This window comes from Artemia sp. Qi Xiang Cuo, chromosome 20 (genome assembly GCF_049724085.1).
Source record: "Artemia sp. Qi Xiang Cuo chromosome 20, ASM4972408v1, whole genome shotgun sequence".
NCBI lineage: Eukaryota > Metazoa > Arthropoda > Branchiopoda > Anostraca > Artemiidae > Artemia > Artemia sp. Qi Xiang Cuo.
In genome coordinates this window covers 48,051,650-48,077,108 of record NC_142813.1, presented here as the reverse complement: position 1 = coordinate 48,077,108, position 25,459 = coordinate 48,051,650, and the positions used below count along the sequence as shown (strand labels likewise).

The following is a 25,459-nucleotide window of genomic DNA, read 5'->3' as shown; positions in this document are numbered from 1 at the left end:
TTATATAGTTATTAAAGTTTCATAGACTCATACACACAACAGATTTAATCTAAAAAATCTCAAAAAAAGGAGATGATACTGATTGTGATCTTGTGAAGCGGACATTAGGCTTGATATTTTTTGGTAATTTCTGTTTGATTGAAATCCCAGACTGAAACTGAGTTGCAGGGGCGTTGAATTGCAGACTAAAATTCCAAGCAGTCTATACTGTTATATACGGTGATTGTGTTTAATAAGCATCATCTCTAACTCAAACCACGAATGTGGCAGCGAATAGACCTGAAAAATAAAAAGAATATAATAACCTTGAAATCTAACGCCTTATAGGGGAAAAATGCTTACACTCAAAATTAAAAAGAACAAATCAATACCACTTAGGATGTAGAGGAGGCAAAGACGTACGAGAACCAAAGGCCAGACCTGCCGGTCGTAATGAGCGGAGGAAGATGACGCCAAGACATATTTGCAAAGGCCCAGGCTTCAACGAGTGTATAGCCAAAGAAGTTGGTTCTGCTGCTTACCGGCTATTTAGCCGCTAACAGCTGTAATCAAGCCCGGGGTAAAACACTTTCTACTTCTTCTACCTCATTTTGTATGCTGTTAATAAATTGAAACAAAAATATATAAAAAAAATACTTCAGTAACATTCGTTAATGAGTTACCTTCCTTTTCTGTTTACCTTCTCCAAATATCTCAACATACTGATTTACAGCCGGGTCGACTCTGATTGTGCTTATAGAGTCACAACACTAGCATCCGTTCTAAAACAAACAACCACCAATACCAGGACTCGAACCCATGTCCTCAAGGACGAAGGATTTTAAGTCTAGGATGCTATTGACTCCGCTAGAACGGCTAATTACTTAGAGTAGAGTAATTAAAATTAAAGTAACATAATCACTGTAATTGCATTCAGTTTGATTCAAACTTTGTAAATCAAACTAATTCTTTGTCAAAATCTTCTTCTTTGATTTTATCAATGAATATTCAAAGTTAGAAAGAAAAACTGATGATCCCGTATATACGTACATATGTTGATGATCCAAGGCCGTATCCAGGGGGGGGGGGGTTAGGAAGTTTGAACCTCTCCCCCTCGATTTGTTTGTCCGACTCGTAAAACGTAACAAAAATGAACATAAAAAATTTTTTATGCGTTTTATTTAAATTTTTTACCCCCCCCCCTTCGAAAAAAAACCTAAAAATAATCTTGGATACGGCCCTGTGATGATCTCGTACAAAAGTTTGGCTGATCGTTGTTTCAGACTTTGTTCTATTTTCCAGAGTTCAGGTTATCTTCCATGTACACGTCCCTGATGAAATCAGGTCTTTTGCATCACATCAGCTATGATAGAATATACAGAATGAATACGTCGACAGTTTAATCACCAAACGTTTTGGTTTCAGCGAAGGTCAACACGTATTCGATGACTGCGCCGTCCAAAATCCACCGCGAACTAAACGGGGTTAAAATAGATATTGGTAACTTTGAAGATGTTTTATCTTCGAGCAACGGTGTAATAAAATGAGAGTTTTGGCTGCTTCCATCTTCGCTTGAAAGCGTGGGAAGAAGCATCTGATTTTGCCATTTTTAAGATATACTTAGGTAAAATTGGGTGGAATGGGAAATTTACCCCATTGTTTTTTATAGGTACTCTGCTATAATGGTTGTTCTTTAAAAGTAAAAATTTTGATATAAAAACAGCTATGCTTTTTGTAGTTAATTTTTTGGATTTAATAATTTGGTTAGTTTTAGTTTATGTCTTTTTAAGATTGATTGATAAGCATAAAAGATCTAAAGCCAAACTGGCCAGCCGCGACAAAACAAGGAAATGAATCTGGAACCGACAAACGGGTTTATGGCCAGCAGAAGGAAAAAAAAGCAAAAAAAAAAAAACAACTAGAATCTAAAATTTAAGTAATATGAATAAAAATATATATAAAACTAGAACAGACTAACTTTTTTTCTGTGCTGAAGACGCCTTGTTATATATAGGTGAAATATTCGTTTGATTCTCCTTCTCTTTGTTCCCTTCTAATGGTCATAGACCCATTTGTTGTTTCCAGATTTCCTTTCTTTGTTATGGACAGGAGCATTCCGAGGGGGGGGGAGGCACTCTGAGGGGCTAAAGCATAGTATGTATTAAATACGTAAACTAACCTAGGTACCTTTTCCTCCCTAAACCCCGAAAAACAACAGTTTAAATATTGTAAACGCAATGAAAACCACGCTTTGCATTCCATTTCGGTATTGCAGATACCTGTTTGACGGGTTTTCTGCCTGGTCTCCTTGTACAGTCTATAGCGGTGTTACCATATGATCTTCATACAAAATAAAAACGCTATAAATGATTATAATAGAATTATTCTATTGAGCATTCAACACAATCAAAATGATATTTAAGCTCACCACAAGTAGAGATTAAATAAAAAAAAGTTGTTTTTTTTTCAACTGAAAGTAAGGAGCAACATTAAAACGAGCTGAAATTATCAAGTATTATACTCCGGTGGTTTTTTTTCCACAAGAACCCAGTACTTTTTGTGTGATTACTACTTCTGCTGTCGATGTCGTACAAGCAGCAGTGTTTCTACCTGTAGAAGTAAGGGTCCTAAATAAATGTTGTTTCTGCAATAAGCGCATGAATCATTGATACCGTCCACAGCGAATAGCGTGAGGTTCATTGTAAGTTAAACGAGATGAATTCAAGGGTCAATTCTTCCTCAGTTAATGTAGCTATTGCCTTATATGTCTGAGTTTTGAAAAATAACACCTCCCAATATAAAGGACTGGAGACGGCTTCAAACCAAATTCAAAGCTGTCGATATTGTTAACAAATATCCGTCCAAAGTTTCGGCATTGCTCAACAGAACTTAATGCTGGGAGCTTGTATTTTAATTTTTGTGAGTAGGCTATTGTTTTCTGTATTTTGTAACTACCTATTTTTTCATTTTTAAATACTTTTACTTTAATTGACATACTTATTCCATTGCCTTTAGACCTTTGACCTAAAGGCAAAATAGGTCTACTTTTAGGGACCTTTGTTCGACCCCTGTTTTACCTTAAATAGTAAAATCATAATGGATAATAATTATAGCTTACCGCTTACCAATCCTGCTCCGTCTTGGGAAGTTGAAGGTACACCTTCAACTTCCTTGTATGTCACTGGTTTTCTGGTTCGTAATGCCATTGGAGATGTCTGGTGACAAGAGCTTGCTTCCCTCGGCAAAAAAAAGACAACAACAATTAGACAACAACTTTAATTACATTTTAATATGATAATCTTCAAAAGAGTGAATCAACAGTCAATAACGGAGTTAAGATTTTAAATAATCACCAGGGGACTATTATACCTACTAGGCCAAAACGATTTGCTTCAGTAATAGCCAACAAAAGGACTATTTCGCAACAGTTTTTTGGGTGGTTAGTTTTAACCCTTAATTATACATTTTAACTTTGAATGGCCCCAAGTATTTCTGACAATATTAAATTTATAAAAATTTTTGATGCATTTTTTTTAAACAACCCCCCCCCCTCTTGATCAAAATCCTGGACACACCCTTCCATATAATAGCTGCCTGGCAGTTATAATAATACTAATTTATTTTTGACCCGCTAACATGGGAAGCAGCATCCAATGAGAGTTTGGGCTGCTTCCATCTTCGCTTGACAGCGAAGAAGCAGGGAGAAAAAGTTTGTCAGTAAGTAGATCTGAAATGGCTAGCAAAGTAGAGACTAGAAAAGAGCTATGTGTTCTTCCTCGAGGCATCTAGCTTGCTCTTCATCGGTGTATTTGCAGCACTTCTTCGCTTTTTCTGAAATATTTTGACATTATTTCATGGCATTGGGTCTGACAGTGGTTGTTGCCTCAAGAAAAAGCGGTTCATCACGAATTCCTTGTACTGCTGTTCTCCTTTTTGATATAGGGATGAAACAGTCCTATTACCTTAACAATTTCGATTTAAAATTTTTGCGAAGTTTTGTGACGTTTAGACGACGTCCTTATGATCTGAGGATAAAACTAAGACGACCAGTGGGATTTTGATGCTTATTCAAAATATGTAAGATTCGTCAAATTTATTGTCCCCTCCTCAACTTTAAGTCCGAATTTATTGTCCGCTGTTTACGCTAAAGTTTTTTATTGTTTTAAAAAGTAGAGTTGTGAGAAAGAGTCAAACTACTGTAAAGAACGAAGCGTTGAGGAGGGGACAGCCCCTTTCATATACGGAATTATTTCTGTTCGTTTAAAGTTTTAATGTCGCTCCTTACTTTCAGTTAAAAAAAAAACTTGTTATTTTCTGTTTAATTCCCAAAGAAACGGGACAAAATTCGAACTTTCGCGTAAAGAGCTAGGTATTGACGATGGGGGCAATATATGTATCTTTATGTATATATACATATTTATATTTAAAATATACTATTTACTAAAATATAATATACTATATGTATATTTACAATTTATGCATATTTGTACCCCTGAAAGTCTCAGCAGTTTTAGGTTGATAAACATCACAATTTTTTTAATGATTTACTTTTAAGTAAGGTGTAAAAGACTTTTGTTTCTTAGAAGACACAAGAGGTGTTAGCTAGACTGCACCCAGAGGGTGAGGACTTGAGCCTCTCCCCCCCCCTCCGAATTTTTTTGCCCGGCTCGTAAAAATGTAACAATTTTTGATGCGCTGCGCTAAAAAAAATTATCCCCCCCCCCCCACCCGAAAAAAAAACATCCTGGATATGGTTTTAGCCGTTGGTCTTGCTCTTGTTTTTGGTGATTTCTGTTGGTTTTAAGTTTGATACGATTATTTAATATAATTTCTATTCATTTTGGATTTCATTCATTTTGAATATTGATTAATCCTCGCCTTATTCTTAAAAATAATATTTTACTTTATTTCTGCTCGTATTTTGCTTCATGCAGTTCTTTAATTTTCTTTTTAAAAGTTATATAAACTATCTTGACAACGGGTCCAGATTATATAACCTAATTTATCATGATCCCTGATCTAGGCCTAAACCTCATATTTATGGTTGTGTCTACTCTTCCGGAGAAAGACAAACGTAATTTCAATTCTAATAGTTACAAATACGGTTAATTTTTCGAAAATTACAAAATTGTTGTATGAATTCATTAAATTATAAAATAGTAGAAGAGGCAGACTATTTGCCAGGAACTCTATACACTATGCACAAATATTTCTTAGGTTTGAGCAAAATTGGGATATTTCTTTTATTGATTACGTTTAAACGATATTTTCAAGATGTTTCTTGGTGTTTATTATTCAATATAAATTAAAAATTTCAATTAAAGAGCCTTAACTAAGTTTTAGATAACTTAGTTGCAAACAAAACATACTTAGTTCGCAAGTACATACAGCATATCCATGTGATGACTGTAATATTGCAAAAACTAAATGGTTTGCGGTTTATAGGATTGTTCTCGTTTTAATGGCAACCATGGATAGAAGCCAGGATAGGGGATCCATAATAGAAACTGGGGCACCTTCATCCGGGGGCTGTAAATACTTGTGGGGGAGGAAGAAGGCCCCTTGAATGTAAACTCAGCAAGATCCACCGGTGTGTTGAAAAATATATAATGGGTCGGAGGCAATAGGGTTGAGATCGCCTGTGCAGGATTTTGACACTTATTGATGGAACAGCATTGCCAAGAGCTGAAAACCATGTTGTGATCAAGATAAGACAAGGTTTGCATAAGCCCTCCAATCAGCCAGAGGTCCCAGTGATTTCTTGCTGTCCGGTTTTAAGCCGGTTTAAGCATTTCGATGTAGGCAACATCATTTTCTTCTCCCTCCCCCCCCCCACACAAAAATTCAAAATTGTCTTGAATATCTGAGCACTTCTAATTCAATTGTTGCATAATTATTTCTTACTATTGCCCCTCCCCCCCCCCCCAAAAAAAAATACGTTCCCCGGTGCGTCTCTGTCTCCAAGCATATGTTTTTGGATCAATTATAGACCATAAATAGTAATCAAACAGTTCGTGGTAACGAACTGTAAGAAACGAGCGACCTCGCTAAAAAAAACGAAATTCTAAAAAACAGAATTTTGAGACCAGTAGGTACATCAAAAGAATCGAGTTTTTATGCTGATTTCAAATATATAAGTTTCATCAAGTTTCCCCATCAAAAGTTACCTTATTTTAAAAAGAAATTGGCCTTATTTGCCTTATTTTAAAAAGAAAGGAGAAAACACCCCCTAAAAGTCATAGAATCTAAGGAAAATCACACCATCAGATTCAGCGTATCAAAGAACCCAATTGTAGAGGTTTCAAGCTCCTATCTGCAAAAATGCGGAATTTTGTATTTTTTGCCAGAAGAAAGATCACGGATGCGTGTTTTATTTTATTTTTTTGTTTTCTTCCCAGGGGTGATGGTATCGACCCAGCGGTTCTAGAATAACGCGAGAGGGCTCATTTGAACGAAAATTAAAAGTTCTAGTGCCCTTTTTAAGTGACCAAAAAATTGGAGGGCAACTAGACCCCTCCCACACTAATTTTTTCCCAAAGTCACCTGATCAAAATTTTGAGATAGCCATTTTGTTCAGCATAGTAGAAAAATCTAATAACTATGTATTTTCGGATGACTTAATCTCACACAGTCCCAGGGGAAAGGGTTGCAAATTGTGAACTTTGCCAATTGTTTACACATAGTATTGGTATTGGTAATATACCTGCATAGTAGATTATCTCACTCAGCCTAAGCTAACAACAGAGAAACTGGTTTTACAACAGATGAAGAGCAACAGTATGGTCGCTATAATACATAAGTACCACAACTTTTTTCAATTGGAAGTAATGAGCAACATTAAAATTTAAACGAACAGAATATTAGTCTACTTGTATGAGGGGGTGGCCACCTTCTCAATACCTCACTATTTACGCTAAAGTTCGACTTCAGGTTCCAATTATTTAAAAATGACTCCTAAAACATAATTAATTAGAACAATAAACTTTTTTAAAAATTCTAAAAAACTTTAGTGTAATAAGTGAAATATTAAAAATGGGGCAACTCCCTCATATACGTAATAATTTTTGTTCGTTTTATATTTTAATGTTGCTTCTTACTTTCAGTTGAAAAAACATTTTTAAAAATTTAATTTCTAATCTTAGTTTAAATAATACCAGGAAATCCAGCCCCCCCCCCTCTAATGGAAAATTCTCTTCACCCACGAAAAATTCCTCCATGAAAAGATACTTCCGCGTATTCCCCCCCCCCGAAAAATATCTTAATATTTCCCAATAGTCAATGCTATATTTAAACGCTTTTAGGCGTTTACCCCCCCCCCCCCCCGGCGATTACCCCCCCCCCTGAAAATGTTATTTTACTATTTTCATGGCCGTACATTTGGCTTTAAAATACACTTATCTATCTATCTATCTAATATGCAGAATAATTGTCCCCAAGCACATTTTGCATGCAAACCCAATATACTTTACCCCCCCCCCCCCCCCAATGCACAAATCTATAGCCCAAATTTATTTCTAAGGCAACGAAGAAACTAACTAAGAAACCGGTATGTTCTTGAATTTTACATAGCGTAAACTTGAATGAGTGGCGCATAATACTCACGTACAAAAATTTCTTCCCCCAACAGAAATTAAAAAAATAAAACTCAAATAAAATTCTCAAATTTGGAAAGCCTTATTTTCCAAGGGGGGGGGGGTATTTTCCGGGGGGGTATTTACCGGGGGGTATTTTCCACGGGGGTATTATCCACGGGGGGTTGGTATTAACCGGGGGTATTTTCCATGGGGGTATTTTACAGGTGGGGGTGATCGCCGGGAAGGGGGAGTGGGGTGAACCCCAGCCACCATTTAACCACTGCGCTATCCACGGGGGATATTATCCACGGGGGGTTGGTATTAACCGGGGGTATTTTCCGGGGGTATTTTCCGTGGGGGTATTTTACAGGTGGGGGTAATCGCCGGGAAGGGGGAGTGGGGTGAACCCCAGCCACCATTTAACCACTGCGCAAACTTCATAGCATGCAGCGCTTCCCCTGGGAGTTGGGGTGATCAAGTAATCTTTAAACATAAAGTTGTTAGACCTCTGGGACCTCTGGCTGATTGGAGGGCTTATGTAAACCTTGTCTTATCTTGATCACAACATGGTTTTCAGCTCTTGGTAATGCTGTTCCATCAATAAGTGTCAAAATCCTGCACAGGCGATCTCAACCCTATTGCCTCCGACCCATTATATATTTTTCAACACACCGGTGGATCTTGCTGAGTTTACATTCAAGGGGCATTCTTCCTCCCCCACAAGTATTTACAGCCCCCGGATGAAGGTACCCCAGTTTCTATTATGGATCCCCTATCCTGGTTGCTGGCTTCTATCCATGGTTGCCATTAAAACGAGAACAATCCTATAAACCGCAAACCATTTAGTTTTTGCAATATTACAGTCATCACATGGATATGCTGTATGTACTTGCGAACTAAGTATGTTTTGTTTGCAACTAAGTTATCTAAAACTTAGTTAAGGCTCTTTAATTGAAATTTTTAATTTATATTGAATAATAAACACCAAGAAACATCTTGAAAATATCGTTTAAACGTAATCAATAAAAGAAATATCCCAATTTTGCTCAAACCTAAGAAATATTTGTGCATAGTGTATAGAGTTCCTGGAAAATAGTCTGCCTCTTCTACTATTTTATAATTTAATGAATTCATACAACAATTTTGTAATTTTCGAAAAATTAACCGTATTTGTAACTATTAGAATTGAAATTACGTTTGTCTTTCTCCGGAAGAGTAGACACAACCATAAATATGAGGTTTAGGCCTACATCAGGGATCATGATAAATTAGGTTATATAATCTGGACCCGTTGTCAAGATAGTTTATATAACTTTTAAAAAGAAAATTAAAGAACTGCATGAAGCAAAATACGAGCAGAAATAAAGTAAAATATTATTTTTAAGAATAAGGCGAGGATTAATCAATATTCAAAAATGAATGAAATCCAAAATGAATAGAAATTATAATAAATAATCGTATCAAACTTAAAACCAACAGAAATCACCAAAAAACAAGAGCAAGACCAACGGCTAAAACCATATCCAGGATGTTTTTTTTTCGGGTGGGGGGGATAATTTTTTTTTAGCGCAGCGCATCAAAAATTGTTACATTTTTACGAGCCGGGCAAAAAAATTCGGGGGGGGGGGGGGGAGGCTCAAGTCCTCACCCTCTGGGTGCAGTCTAGCTAACACCTCCTGTGTCTTCTAAAAAACAAAAGTCGTTTACACCTTACTGAAAAGTAAATCATTAAAAAAATTGTGATGTTTATCAACCTAAAACTGCTGAGACTTTCAGGGGTACAAATATGCATAAATTGTAAATATACATATAGTATATTATATTTTAGTAAATAGTATATTATAAATATAAATATGTATATATACATAAAGATACATATATTGCCCCCATCGTCAATACCTAGCTCTTTACGCGAAAGTTCGAATTTTGTCCCGTTTCTTTGGGAATTAAACAGAAAATAACAAGTTTTTTTTAACTGAAAGTAAGGAGCGACATTAAAACTTTAAACGAACAGAAATAATTCTGTATATGAAAGGGGCTGTCCCCTCCTCAACGCTTTGTTCTTTACAGTAGTTTGACTCTTTCTCACAACTCTACTTTTTAAAACAATAAAAAACATTAGCGTAAACAGCGGACAATAAATTCGGACTTAAAGTTGAGGAGGGGACAATAAATTTGACGAATCTTACATATTTTGAATAAGCATCAAAATCCCACTGGCCGTCTTAGTTTTATCCTCATATCATAAGAACGTCGTCTAAACGTCACAAAACATCGCAAAAATTTTAAATCGAAATTGTTAAGGTAATAGGACTGTTTCATCCCTATATCAAAAAGGAGAACAGCAGTACAAGGAATTCGTGATGAACCGCTTTTTCTTGAGGCAACAACCACTGTCAGACCCAATGCCATGAAATAATGTCAAAATATTTCAGAAAAAGCGAAGAAGTGCTGCAAATACACCGATGAAGAGCAAGCTAGATGCCTCGAGGAAGAACACATAGCTCTTTTCTAGTCTCTACTTTGCTAGCCATTTCAGATCTACTTACTGACAAACTTTTTCTCCCTGCTTCTTCGCTGTCAAGCGAAGATGGAAGCAGCCCAAACTCTCATTGGATGCTGCTTCCCATGTTAGCGGGTCAAAAATAAATTAGTATTATTATAACTGCCAGGCAGCTATTATATGGAAGGGTGTGTCCAGGATTTTGATCAAGAGGGGGGGGGGGGGTTGTTTAAAAAAAATGCATCAAAAGTTTTTATAAATTTAATATTGTCAGAAATACTTGGGGCCATTCAAAGTTAAAATGTATAATTAAGGGTTAAAACTAACCACCCAAAAAACTGTTGCGAAATAGTCCTTTTGTTGGCTATTACTGAAGCAAATCGTTTTGGCCTAGTAGGTATAATAGTCCCCTGGTGATTATTTAAAATCTTAACTCCGTTATTGACTGTTGATTCACTCTTTTGAAGATTATCATATTAAAATGTAATTAAAGTTGTTGTCTAATTGTTGTTGTCTTTTTTTGCCGAGGGAAGCAAGCTCTTGTCACCAGACATCTCCAATGGCATTACGAACCAGAAAACCAGTGACATACAAGGAAGTTGAAGGTGTACCTTCAACTTCCCAAGGCGGAGCAGGATTGGTAAGCGGTAAGCTATAATTATTATCCATTATGATTTTACTATTTAAGGTAAAACAGGGGTCGAACAAAGGTCCCTAAAAGTAGACCTATTTTGCCTTTAGGTCAAAGGTCTAAAGGCAATGGAATAAGTATGTCAATTAAAGTAAAAGTATTTAAAAATGAAAAAATAGGTAGTTACAAAATACAGAAAACAATAGCCTACTCACAAAAATTAAAATACAAGCTCCCAGCATTAAGTTCTGTTGAGCAATGCCGAAACTTTGGACGGATATTTTTTAACAATATCGACAGCTTTGAATTTGGTTTGAAGCCGTCTCCAGTCCTTTATATTGGGAGGTGTTATTTTTCAAAACTCAGACATATAAGGCAATAGCTACATTAACTGAGGAAGAATTGACCCTTGAATTCATCTCGTTTAACTTACAATGATCCTCACGCCCCTGCGGGAGATTTTCAAAACAAAACCTAGACACCAATAGTCAAGTGTACTTTATCAATAGTTGCATGATTGATCTCAACTTATAAATATTAGATCTCAAATATTATTTATGCAGAGCTGGGTGTTTAGGCAAAGGGTGAATTTCAGTATTTTTATTGGGGGGGGAGGGGTTCATTTCCGGATAGTCAAGGGGCACAGGATATATAACTTTTTCTCCACGTTATTGGGGGGTTACTGGAAAAAAAAAATACTTGGACTGATCAATCATGGTGAATATTGAGAAGGATTTCGAAAAAAAAGCTAGGAAATGTTAGCACAAAGGGCAGAAATATTGGCAACAAATAAAACCCAAACCGTACGCATTTTCCTGATCATCGCAGAATATTCTCTCTCGCATTTAATTTCCCTTTACCTTTTGCGCAAAGTTTTCTGAAATTCACAGAATAGTTGATGTATAAATAAAACTTTATAGTATTTTTTTTGTACTGTTCTATTATCTGTAAGACATGCGAGAAGTGAAGTTTGGTTAATGCTAATGAAATAAAACAAAATAGGATAAAAATATGATAGTTTAAAAACAAATTTCGTCTATATATTTGCACATTAGGGGGTGGGGGTAAAGCATAGCATATATTAAATACGTAACCTAACCTAACCTAGGTACTTTTTTTTCCCCTAAACCCCAAAAAACTAAAGTTTAAATATAGTTCTAAGAGTGAGAAACCCCTGAATATTTGTTTATACATCATCAGATAGCTTCAGATCTTTGCTTTTGTCGAGTGGATGCCTCGCTTGTCTTACAGATAATAGAACAGTACCTTTTTTTATGTTACAATAACAAAAAAAAAATTGAATTACCTTAAACTGCAGTTTGAAGCAATTTACGGATTTTCCCTGTGAAGCTGCAGAGTTGATGATCGAAGTTGTTTCATTGTTATTTAGTGATCTGGTGCGGATGGATGCAGGGTTGTCACCACAGTCACTTCCAAAAGTGCTACAATTGCCCTAATTTACGTTCTACACAGCAATTGTCGGTACTACAGTAGAAAAATTGACTATAATAGTGCTAAAATGGTAATAAAATATCACTTTCGTGCTACAGGTGGCAATCCTAAGCAAGTGCTACAGTGCACCACATTGTAAAATAGTTCTAATATAACATTTTCGTTCTACAGGTGGCAACCCTGGTTGGATGATTCCAAACAGGTCGAGTTTATACTCATTTGAGGACCACTTAGACTAGAGCTTAGAATTTATTTTTTTTATTATTCAACAAAAAACAAAATATATTTCGCAAAAAAAGTAACAGCAACAAATTGATTAAAACTTATGATGGCGTTAACGAAAGTATGACATTGTACCTCCGTTTAAAAAAATGTCTCTCATCCGGATTTTACCCACCTTGTGCTGTATTTTAGCTATTTTCACAACTACTTCCAAGCGACCCTTGTGTTGCAAGAGTCGTGTTTTAGTTAATCGGACAAAGAGTAAATCTTTATCGTTAATAGCGAGGTATTTATGAGGGGGCAGCACCTCCTCATATAAGTAATAATTCCTGTTTGTTTTGAGCTATAAGGCTGATCCTTACTTTCACTTGAAAAAAAATTGTTTAATACTCTAAAAAGGTCTAGAATTTTTATATAATTAACCCGTTATGGGGTTTTGAGTTTGTTCCGGTTAAGTTTTTTTTTACCTTAAGTGTTTATTACCTTCAGAGTTAAATAAGTCATTTCATATTAGAATGACGTTATGATCTGTAACCATTTTAATCTTTGTCTAAGGCCATGATGAGAAACTTCAAAATGTAGAATGGTGGTGGAGAATGAAGCATGAAAGGCATCATGGGGAAGTTCTTACGTATTTATACTGATACCTATTATCACATATTATCAAAATCGTCCAAATTAGCCCCATCAATTTTTTTTGGAAATGAGATGAAATAAATTACAATTGATTTTGGACCGAAATGCCCACAGTTCTTATTTCACTATTAAATCCTTCCTCCCTATAATTTGTCAGCCAATCAGAAAATTCTCTGAAAAATCTGATAGGTTCAAATTAGCTCTAGCTAATTCTCAGTATTTGCAAAATCTTATTGCAGATGGGCCTATACATCATGCCACGGCTTCCTTTACACACTACCTTACTTCTTCCCAAATGGTAAAATTGGGTTTTGCTTTCTGTTTAGAGTTCAAGTGCTTAGTGTTTTGTCTCAGCAAAATGTGTCTATGTTGTTCTAAGTGAGCTTTCTTACTTTATTAGCATTATTGGGATCGTTTTCTGCATGAAAAAAATAAATAAATATCCTCCATAGCCATTGCTGGCACAAATATTTCAAATCGGCGTTTCAGTTGCTCTATTCACATTTTTCTATGCAAAAATGTGTATGCAAAAAAATATTTGTATTATTTACAAATATTGCAAAAATCCTTAATCTCTCTTTTCACTTGCAAGGAGAACAACTGCCCTTAATCATTATCATAGCACTATCCCGCTGAAGAAGTTTTTACTTTTATAACTTTAATAAATCAAATAATATTAACAATTTGTTTACTAAATATCAGTATATGTATATTAAACTTTGCACATTCATTTGTATTTTTTTTTCAGTAAAGAACAAACTATGTTCTGGCCTTGGGAAGGCATAGGGGTTTTGAGCCCTACTGATGTTAATTTCTGCTCGTTTTGAGTTTGACTCGGTTATTTATTGTAATTTCTGTTCGTTTTTGGTTTCATTTATTTATCAATGCTTATTTGTGGTAGTTTCACGCTTGGTAGATTATTTGATTCTATTTTTGCTCATCTTCCGTTTAATGGAGTTCTTTACTTTTCTTTGAAACACTTATTTTGTGGAAAAAGTTTTCTTTAATTTATTTTTGTTCGTTTTATATTGACATAGTCTTTTTCAGGGAAAAAAAATGATTCTTTAAATCTTTTCATTTTTTTTAAGACTTTATGGTTTGGCCTGCTATTTGTATGCTGGAGAAAAACTTTCAGCTATTTTTAACAACATACGCCTTTTTAAAAATCTGGACACAAATAGTACCGTAGTGTTTAATTTAGTTCCGTACCTCCTCTAGTTGACCTTAAATAGAAAACTTGATATCATTTGCAAAAAAATCTGTTTACTTTCTTTGATAGCTTGGATACACTTACGCTCTTTTGATTTGGTTAAATTTTAAGAGCAGAAGTAGCCCCGAAAGTTTGAACATAAACTTTCTTGATTATGTTTGATTAATCGAACATAATCGTTCTTGAACATAACTCAGTCCTTCTTGGGATACTGCTGAGATACCTCACTGGGAATTAACATTAACACAGTACATTTTGATTTAATCTTAAGCTAACATTTAATTTTTAAACATAAGAAGCAAATGGGATGGTCGGCGTAGGAGGGGGGCAATTTTCCCTCCAATTACTTTCAAATATTAAAAAGGGCATTAGCTCTTTCTATTTTCAATGGAATGAGCCCTTTTCGAAGTTCCTAAGAAAACTTCGATACGAAGTGCCCTGGTATAAAAAAAAAAAAAAAGAAAAAAAATTAATAAAAAATTGTACCCACATCGATCTTAAATACAAAATTTTAAGCCTTCCAATCTTCCAGTTGGACCAAAACATTCACAAATTTATTGAAATCAGAGATTTTTCTTTGAATTCTGTAAAAATAACAGCATTTTCTTCATAAGCATAAAAGTCAATATATTTTTGATAACTTTCTATATTTTTCACTTCTTTCCACCAGTACTCTTTCATTGGCAGAATTATTCAAGATATTTCGTCTCGAATTGTTTTACCGTCTTTTGATTTTATAATCTTTGCGGCAACTTTTCAGCCGTTATCTCCTTTTTCATTTGCGGGGAGAACATCTGCATTTCTTGTTTTTTTTTAGCACTTGTCTCACTCAAGCAGTAATCGTCATTACACGTCTCTATACTTGTCTTTCAACTCTTTACCGGATTGCAGTTGCTCTTGGAAACATGACTAAAGCTAGATACAAAAATATCATCACAGAGAGCTCTAAAAATCATAGCTATAGCACGGTTTTTTTCTTAATTTCTTCCGCTGTTTTTTTTCTAAATCGGGTTGAAATCCAAATAGTTTTTGTTTTCCAGTTTACCGAAAAGCCTCTTATTATGATTATAACACTGCCCTTTTGTACAAGCATGTATTATTGTGTGGGAGTATAAAACCCCTCGCCCCTGAAAATGTCTCCCCCTTCCATAGAAAAGAAGGCTTTCCAAATTTGAGACTTTTATTTGAGTTTTATTTTTTTTTATTTCCGTAGGGGAAAGAAGTTTTGGTACTTGTGTATTATGGGCAACTCAGTCAAGTTTACGCTGTGTAAAACTCGAGAACAAACCTGTTTCTTCATTAGTCTTTTTCAGCTTAGCGCGAGACAAGACAAAGAAAAGTGATAGAATCTATGGGAAATCTATAATTTGAGCTATATATTTGCACTTAAGGGGGAGAGGGTGGTGGTGGTAGTAAAGTATTTTCGCAGCTTGAAGTCAGAAAACAATTCTGTCTAGGTATTGCCACTAAAAAATTACAGAAGAATAGCGAGTTATCTGGAAATTACTTTTAACTTAAAAAAAAAAAATCCCAGTATAAAGTAAATGTAATGTTTAATTTAAGTGTTTTTTCCAAGTTTTAAGTGTTTTTTTTTTTAAATGACCGTTTTTACAATTATTAAGTACTATTATTAGGTTAATGTAGTGTTTCATTTAAGTGTTTTATGATGATTGCTGATCAAAGTTTATGTTATTTGTGCCTCTCATTTATATTATTTTACTATGTTCATGGCCGTATATTTGGCTTTAAAGTACGCTTCTCTATATATCTATCTAATATGCAGAATAATTGTAATAAACAAATTTTACGTGCAGAACCGCTCTACTTTACCCCCCCCCCCCCAATATACAAATCTATAGCCCAAGTTTATTTCTAAAGTAACGAAGAAACTAACGAAAAAACTGGTGTGCTCTTGAGTTTTACACAGTGTTAACTGAGTGAGTGGTGCATAATACACAAGTATTAAAGTTTCTTCCCCCCACGGAAATAAAAAAAAAACTCAAATAAAATTCTCAAATTTGGAAAGCCTTATTTTACAGGGGGGGTAAACGCCTAGAACAGTTCATACGACAAAAATTTGACAACCCTAATAAAAGGGATATATATGGTTATAACAGCGTTCACTATATTTGGTCTAAGGATTGTGCTGCTTTATGCTAGAACTTCTACAGTAGAACTTGCTACAGTACTCAGAGTCCCAACTTATAGAAACCGGCGTTAACTGGATCTCAATAAGAACTCGTCAAAAATTATCAATATATAAAACAATTTTGATAAATAATGTACAGGGTTGCCACCCTGGCCTGGAAGAATTTACTAAATTTGAGAGGAAGAATTTACTAAATCGCATCTGTTTTTACTAAATGGTCAAAAAAAGATTTCCGCGTGCGGCTGCCGCCGCACGATCACAATCAAGCATCGATTTTTACTATAGGATGATAATCAATAGGATTTCCACAATCTTTTTTTTCCTTTTTTCTTCTTTTTTCTCTTTTCTTTTCGTTTTCATAGTATGATTGAAAATTCCGGAAACCTATAAGTTCAAAAAAAAAAAAATTTTATTATTTGGATGTACTACTGGATAGGCTTCATATTCCAGATGCGGCGTATCCAAGACGCCATTCAATAGTCTGGAATCTTGGATTCTGGAAATCCTGCTGGTGAAGCTCCGGCTTTAAATTTATCAATGGTCTTCAGGTCATAAAATTCAGATATATTTAAAAATTAAAAAACAATCAACGAAGAAAAACAGCTACAACTCATATTCACGAAGTAATTCAGGCAATGGAGTGTTTAGAATCTGAGGTATGTTTGAAAGTGACGGCTTTTGAAATTTGTCTCCCAGTTTCCGTTTTTAAGATTGAAATCTAAACCCTTCAATTTTAAATTTTTAAGAGGAAATTTGCCACTTTTAAAACGCTAATTGGGCTGGTATTTAAATAAGGGATAAGCTGCTTACAAAGCTTTCTGTCAAATTTTAAAGCAATGAATTTAGGATTTTCTATTTTGAACTGATTTTTCTGGATTCTCTTTTGTTCGTATTCAAGGGAATCAAAAACCAATACAATCTATGTCACTTCAAAATGGAAATGATGTAATCGGCTACAGGTTTAGTTGCAAAAATATATAAATTAAAATTGCACCTCAAATTGGACTAGGGCTGCCAAGAAAAAGAAACTAATATGACATACAATAATTAGTTTTAAAAAATAACATTGTGTCAATATTCTTCAGGTCAGGCAAATCATACAAATCGAAAAGTAAGAAGAAAAATATGTAGTCACAATTAAAAAAAAGTCACACTTAAAAGGTTTTAATCGTCCTCGGCCTCATCCGAATTTAAAGTATCCACTAGTGTCGAATTCTGACTGAAGGGATCTACTTGTTGCCATTTCTTGATAGCCTGAGTCAAATTGCTGGGGATTAACCAGTCATGTACTCCACTTGCCGACCTGAGAACAAGTTGCTTCGTTTTCATCAGGGACGAATCACTCGAGACATTTAACCTATTCTGGTTTTTAGTTTTGATGACCGACAAAATCAAGAACTGTTTCTCTGCTCTAGCAATTGAATGGAGCAGGCTGCAGAGAGTCAGAAAGAACTTGGGCAAGTATGGAAAAAGTTCGTTTCCAGCAGCGTCTTTAAAAAGGGATAAGGCAAACTAACAAAGGTAGTAGTTGTTATGAGAGTCTGGTATAATTTTCTGAAAACAAATTAAGCCGGCATACCAGTCCTGATTTTAAATAGTTTGCCTTTCAAAACCAGTACCAAGAAGAAGTCGAGAAAATAGAGATTTTTAAGCGCTAGGGTTGACAAGAAATCGCAAAAATGAGAGCAATAGTAGCTATAATATCTAACGTAATCGAAATCAGATTTTGTACTGAATGGACCCTACTTTTTTTTTCCCTGAATTCATGGAAAATAACAAAAGTTATGTTTACTATAAATCATGTTTTTTTACTAGATTTCGGGAAATTTACTATATCTTCTAAATTTACTAGATTTTTTTTTTACTAGATCTAGTAAAATTTTAATGACGGAGGGAAACAGCGCAAATCTGATAAAGTAGTTTTTCAAGAGAATCTAAAAAAAAGTTGTATTAAATTATTTACACAGATTCATACATTTTCAATTAAAATATTAGTTGCAAAATTTGAAAAAAAACATGGTGTTGTTTGACCAATATTTATAAAATATTTTTCAAATTACATTTAATAAATATCTAACTTGAAAATAGACTTTAAACGCATGAGTAGCATATACTGAAAATATAAATGCTGAAAGGAGTAATTGGAATGTTGATCAAGTTTATAATGTTCATAGGACAGAGTTTTAATAGTCAATGCCAAGCATGCATCGCAAGCAGCTGAATCTATCGCAGCTCTACAGATTTTCAAGAGAGAGTCTATAGTTCAAAGAAAAACTGACGCCCTTAAGTCTCGTGATATAGGTCTCTGAAATACCTGTACGAAGTTGCCTCAAAAGTAATGTCGGTGCCCATCACCAGTATCCCTTCTGAGATTATCCCTTCCAACCCATAGAGAAAATATTGACTTGCTGCTTTTTTTAATTGCCAAAATAACCCAGTAGTTTATTTTTCTTTTTACTGAGGCTGAATAATTTTAAGTCTGAATTTTCGTGATATTCATTTATGGATTCGAATTTTATTTTTATCGTTTCATTTATATTGTCCGAAATTTGAAAAACAATTATACAAAATTCTCTGTAGTCACAATTTTTGTTGCTCAACTTTGGTAAAACCAATAGTTAATCTAAGCAAAAAACTGATCAAAATTCTGATATAGTGAAAGTAGAATTATTGATATATCTGTTAATCAAATTGTCACCCAACACTACCTGACACATGGGAATTAACATAATTCATAACATTGTGTCAATAATTTAAATTATTTAATTAAACATAATTTAAATTATGCATAATCCTGAATATATTCAACAGTGCAGCAAACCTGGGTCAACGAACCAGTTAAGACCAACGCAAGGACCTTAGTAGTCATTTAAGTCAGTTATATAGAATCCTGAATATATACAACACTGCAGCGACCCTGCAACCGAACCCATGAAAACCGACACAAGGACCTTAGTTGTCATTTAAGTTGGCATTTGAGTCAATTATATATAATTCAGAATATATGCAACATTGCAGCGACCCTGCCGCCAAACCCGTAAAGACCGACACAAGGACCTTACTAGTCATTTAAGTTGAAATTTTAGTCAGTTATATATAATCCTGATTATATGCAACACTGCAGCGACCCTGTCGTCAAACCCGTAAAGACCGACACAAGAACCTTAGTAGTCATTTAAGTTGAAATTTAAGTCAGTTATATATAATCCTTAATATATGCAACATGGCAGCGACCCTGCCACTGAACCCGTAAGGACCGACGCAAAGACCTTAGTAGTCATTTAAGTTGTAATTTAAGTCAGTTATACATAATCCTGAATATATGCAACACTGCAACAACCCTTCCCACGAACCCATAAGGACCTTATAAGTTGTCATTTGAGTCAGTTATATATAATCCTGAATATATGCAACAGGGCAGCGACCCTGTCGCCGAACCCGTAATGACCGACACAAAGACCTTAGTAGTCATTTAAGTTGTAATTTAAGTCAGTTAAATATAATCCTGAATACATTTAACACAGCAGTGACCCTGCCGCCGAACCCGTAAAGACCGACACAAGAACCTTAGCAGTCAAGTAGCGTAGTTAAACATACGAAGAATATTTAATCAAAATCTAGGGGCTTGTATCTTGGGGATACGTGCCCTTCCAATTGACGCCAATAAGGAAAAGTAAATTGTAAGATTAATTCGGCTTATGGATAAGCCTGAACCTCAGCTATTTAATGATAAGCCGAATTGTCGCCTTACGTTGAAATATTAAAACCGCAAGAATGCACAAAAAAGCATGGCAAAAACGTACGGAGCGAAAATAGACCTTAATTACGGACCTGTTTTAATTTTTGAGCTGGAGAATTTTTGCTAAAGAAATCGAAAGTTAGTATATGATTTTGTTTTAACTTTTCCGTTTCTAATGGCTTTGTTGACAATATGGCTTTGTTGGCTTTTTTTACGTTTTTCAGCGAGCATTGATAGCTATAGGTGACTTCATGGGTTTTCATTGAAAAATATCTTTTTGGATAGTTTCATTCGAGAAAACAACAAGATTACCCCCTCCCCCCTAATTTTTTGAAAATTAATACCACTGGCTGACTATGGTAAGCAGGTTATAACATATAGTTAGAAGCTAAGCCAAAAACTTGCAAATTTTAAGGGTTTGGTCGATTATTTTATGTTTTGGTAACTCAATGGTAGAAATAGAAGGGTGTAACTACCCCTATATGTATAAGGTTGGTGGGTTTGCAGTATGACTTTACAATCTTGACAGCCCTAGGCTGTTTTTACACATCCTTCTGTCAAAAGTAAAAACCCAATTTTACCATTTGGGAAGAAGTAAGGTAGTGTGTAAAGGAAGCCGTGGCATGATGTATAGGCCCATCTGCAATAAGATTTTGCAAATACTGACAATTAGCTAGAGCTAATTTGAACCTATCAGATTTTTCAGAGAATTTTCTGATTGGCTGACAGATTCTAGGGAAGAATTTAACAGTGAAATAAGAACTGTATGGATTTCAGTCCAAAATCAATTTTAATTCTATGTCATCTCATTTCCGAAAAAAATAGATGGGGTTAATTTTGACCATCTTGATAATATGTAAAGAAAAATATAAGAATAATTTTAAAAGCCCACTTTTGAATGTTCTCAATCGTACATGTCTAATCTTTGGTGCAGCATTGCTGCCAAACAACAAAAGTTTATTCAAGTGAAGGTCAAACATAAGAAGAATTAACAACTCACAAACTAGTCATTGAAATACTAAATTTTTAAACATCAGAAATGGATTCTAGTAAAAGCGATAGTTGATTTGATATTTTAGATGAGAAGTCACCAGTCTCCTCATTTCAAAAGATCTTTAATGAGGATATGAGAACCCCTTTTAGATGAGAAGTCACTTGTCTTCTCTTCTTCAAAGATCTTTTGGATGAAGTGGCTTATCTAGGCAGTGTTGTTATTCATATTGGTTAAGAAGGAAAACTAAAACTAGGGAGTTTCTTTTAATGTTCAAAGTAAGCTTCATTTTATAAGTGTTTTGTTTCAGTGTCTTAACTAAGGTGTCAGTATAAGTACGTAAGAACTTCTAAATATGTAGAAACAAATTTTTGATATATATATTTTTTTTTTACCAAAATACCTCTCAGGAATTTTGTGACCTATTGACTATAGTAATCACTAGGCACAAAACATAGTTGTTTTTTTTTCAGTTTAAAGTAAGAAGCAACATTAAAACTTAAAACAAATGGAAATTACTACGTGTATGAGCAGGGGCGTTTAGGGAAATTTAGTTTCTTCCAAAATCTTGTCAAAACTAAGATAAAACTGCATAATTTAAGCATCAATGGAGACAGATCAGTTTATTAATACATATTTACCTTTATAGTACTATAAGTTACCCTTTTATAGTAGGCCTAATATAAAGTACATTTATATTACTTTTCAAGTACTAAATAGAACCAAACGGCTTATATTTTAGTTTTCACTGTCATTTTAACTTGATTTGGGACCCTTGGCTCCGACGTCCCCCCCCCCCCAAGATTTTGACAAAATTACGCCCCTGTATATGAAGGGGGTCACTCCCCCTCAACACCTCGCTCTTTACACTAAAGTTTTTAGAACTTTTAAAAAAGCTTCTCATTGTTCTAATTAAAGCTTCTCTAATTAAGCAACCACGGGGTTTCATGTGTTGTTCTTAAAGAATTGGGACACAATTCAAACTTTAGCGTCAAGAGCAAGGTTTTGAGGAGGAGCAACCCCCCTCATACAGTGAAAATTTATCCCAGACCATTACCCTTAACATCTCCGTGCGTAAAATTGAGTTATCGAAGCGAAAGCAAGACATAAGAAGAATTTCATATAGGAATTCTGGCAAATTCCCCCAGTATAAAATTTTCCCTGAAAAATTCACACCTTAGAATCTTTCCTCCTTAAAGGAAATTATCCCCTTGGGAATTCGAGCCAGCAGATAATTCACCCCCCCCCCCCCCCAACCGCCTCACCCGAAAAATGTACACATACTTCCCAATAAAAATACTATACGTAAACAAAGGGCAAATTTTGTTACTTAAAGACCTTTTCCCAGGGACTCTGGGGGGTTATAATATCTCAAAAGGCATGGCCATTCGACCTTTCAACTATGCTGAACAAAATAACTATCTCAAAATTTTTAGAAAAAAGGGCCTGGTTGCTCTCCAGTCTTTTTGGTCACTTAAAATACTAGAACTTTTAGTTTCCGTTCGAATAAGCCCTCTCCCAATTTTTTAGAACCACTGGGTCGATACGATCACCCCTGGAAAAAAACAAATAAACACGCGTCCGTAATCTTTCTTCTGGCAAAAATACGAATTTCCACATTTTTGCAGATAGGAGCTTAAAACCTCTACAACACATTAGAGTTCTCTGGTACGCTAAATCTGATGGTGTGATTTTCATTAAGATTCTATGACTTTTAGGGGATGTTCCCTCTTTTTTTCGAAAATCAAGCAAATTTTCTCAGGCTTGTAACCTTTGATGGGTAAGACTGGACTTAATGAAACTTATATATTTGAAATCAGCATAATAGTACAATTCTTTTTATATATCTATTGGCAATAATATTCCATTTCTTAGGGTTTCGGTTACTATTGAGCCAGGTCGCTCCTTACTTACAATTTGTTACACGAACTGTTTGATAGCCCAGCTGATCACCAATGAAACTTAAAGGTTTGTTGTAAAAAAAAGGGAATTACATGCTACATAAAAAGTGCGAACAGATTAATTTTTTGGTTTAACAGTGGAAAGTCAGCTAGTCAAACCCCTTCACAATTTTCGTGTGTCATTTCCATTTTTTAACAGGGTATCTATAGTCCCTACAGGGGCGAAATTGCACCCGCACACACACTTTTATACAGAACCCTGTCAAAATAGAAACATCACCAGCTCATTAATTTTGACAGAAGGATGTGTCAAAACAGCTTAGGACTGTCAAGATTGTAAAGTCATACTGCAAAACCAGCCAACCTTATACATATAAGGGTAGTTACACCCTTCTATTTCTACCATTGAGTTACCAAAACATAAAATAATCGACCAAACCCTTAAAATTTGCAAGTTTTTGGCTTAGCTTCTAACTATATTTTGTAACCTGCTTACCATAGTCAGCCAGTGGTATTAATTTTCAAAAAAATTAGGGGGGAGGGGGTAATCTTGTTGTTTTCTCCAATTAAAATATCCAAAAAGGTATTTTTCAATGAAAAACCCCTAAAGTCACCTATAGTTAACAATGCTCGCTGAAAAACGTAAAAAAAGCCAACAAAGCCATATTGTCAACAAAGCCATTAGAAACGGAAAAGTTAAAACAAAATCATATACTAACTTTCGATTTCTTTAGCAAAAATTCTCCAGCTCAAAAATTAAAACAGGTCTGTAAATAAGGTCTAGTTTCCCTCCGTACGTTTTTGCCATGTTTTTTCTGTATTCTTGCGGTTTTAATATTTCAACGTAAGGCGACAATTCGGCTTATCATTAGATAGCTGAGGTTCATGCTTATCCATAAGCCGAATTTATCTTACAATTTACTTTTCCTTATTGGCGTCAATTGGGAGGTCACGTATCCCCAAGATACAGACCCCCTAGATTTTGATAAAATATTCTTCGTATGTTTAACTACGCTACTTGACTTCTAAGGTTCTTGTGTTGGTCCTTACGGGTTCGGTGGCAAGGTCACTGCTGTGTTAAATATATTCAGGATTATATTTAACTGAATTAAATTACAACTTAAATGACTACTAAGGTCTTTGCGTCGGTCCTTACGGGTTCAGTGGCAGGGTCGCTGCCCTGTTGCATATATTCAGGATTATATATAACTGACTTAAATGACAACTTATAAGGTCCTTATGGGTTCGTGGGAAGGGTTGTTGCAGTGTTGCATATATTCAGGATTATGTATAACTGACTTAAATTTCAACTTAAATGACTACTAAGGTCCTTGTGTCGGTCTTTACGGGTTCAGAGGCAGGGTAGATGCAGTGTTGCATATATTCAGGATTATGTATAACTGACTTAAATTTCAACTTAAATGACTACTAAGGTCCTTGTGTCGGTCTTTACGGGTTCAGTGGCAGGGTCGCTGCAATGTTGCATATATTAAGGATTATATATAACTGACTTAAATGACTACTAAGGTTCTTGTGTCGGTCTTTACGGGTTTGGCGGCAGGTTCGCTGCAATGTTGCATATATTCAGGATTATATATAACTGACTAAAATGACTGCTAAGGTCCTTGTGTCGGTCTTTACGGGTTTGGCGGCAGGGTCGCTGCAATGTTGCATATATTCTGAATTATATATAATTGACTCAAATGCCAACATAAATGACTACTAAGGTCCTTGTGTCGGTTTTCATGGGTTCGGTTGCAGGGTCGCTGCAGTGTTGTATATATTCAGGATTCTATATAACTGACTTAAATGACTACTAAGGTCCTTGCGTTGGTCTTTACTGGTTCGTTGGCAGGTTTGCTGCACTGTTGAATATATTCAGGATTATGCATAATTTAAATTATGTTTAATTAAATAATTTAAATTATTGACACAATGTTATGAATTATGTTAATTCCCATGTGTCAGGTAGTGTTGGGTGACAATTTGATTAACAGATATATCAATAATTCTACTTTCACTATATCAGAATTTTGATCAGTTTTTTGCTTAGATTAACTATTGGTTTTACCAAAGTTGAGCAACAAAAATTGTGACTACAGAGAATTTTGTATAATTGTTTTTCAAATTTCGGACAATATAAATTAAACGATAAAAATAAAATTCGAATCCATAAAGGAATATCATGAAAATCCAGACTTAAAATTATTCAGCCTCAGGAAAAAGAAAAATAAACTACTGGGTTATTTTGGCAATTAAAAAAAGCAGCAAGTCAATATTTTCTCTATGGGTTGGAAGGGATAATCTCAGAAGGGATAGTGGTGATGGGCACCGACATTACTTTTGAGGCAACTTCGTACAGGTATTTCTGAGACCTATATCACGAGACTTAAGGGCGTCAGTTTTTCTTTGAACTATAGACCCTCTTGAAAATCTGTAGAGCCGTGATAGATTCATCTGCTTGCGATGCAT

General features: G+C 35.0%; 1 protein-coding gene across 1 annotated transcript; it reads right to left on the bottom strand.

Moving 5' to 3' along the window:
* Positions 1–112: 112 nt before the first annotated feature.
* Positions 113–25,459, bottom strand: LOC148940301 (uncharacterized). The gene is made up of 3 exons (XM_089106126.1): positions 25,329–25,459; positions 11,994–12,129; positions 113–279 (listed from the first exon to the last, which is right to left on the bottom strand). Exons 1-3 carry the CDS (start codon positions 25,457–25,459, stop codon positions 211–213), a joined length of 336 nt encoding a protein of 111 aa, XP_088962252.1. The 3' UTR covers positions 113–210.

What these genes read in the sequence shown, in the direction of transcription:
- LOC148940301 (XM_089106126.1), bottom strand. Translation starts at nt 25,459, where the DNA reads ATGCATCGCAAGCAGATGAATCTATCACGGCTCTACAGATTTTCAAGA. An exon ending in TGTACGAAGTTGCCTCAAAA is followed by an intron (nt 12,130 to 25,328) that starts GTAATGTCGGTG and finishes GGGCAATTGTAG; the next exon opens with CACTTTTGGAAGTGACTGTG. An exon ending in GCTTCAAACTGCAGTTTAAG is followed by an intron (nt 280 to 11,993) that starts GTAATTCAATTT and finishes TTTATTTTTCAG; the next exon opens with GTCTATTCGCTGCCACATTC.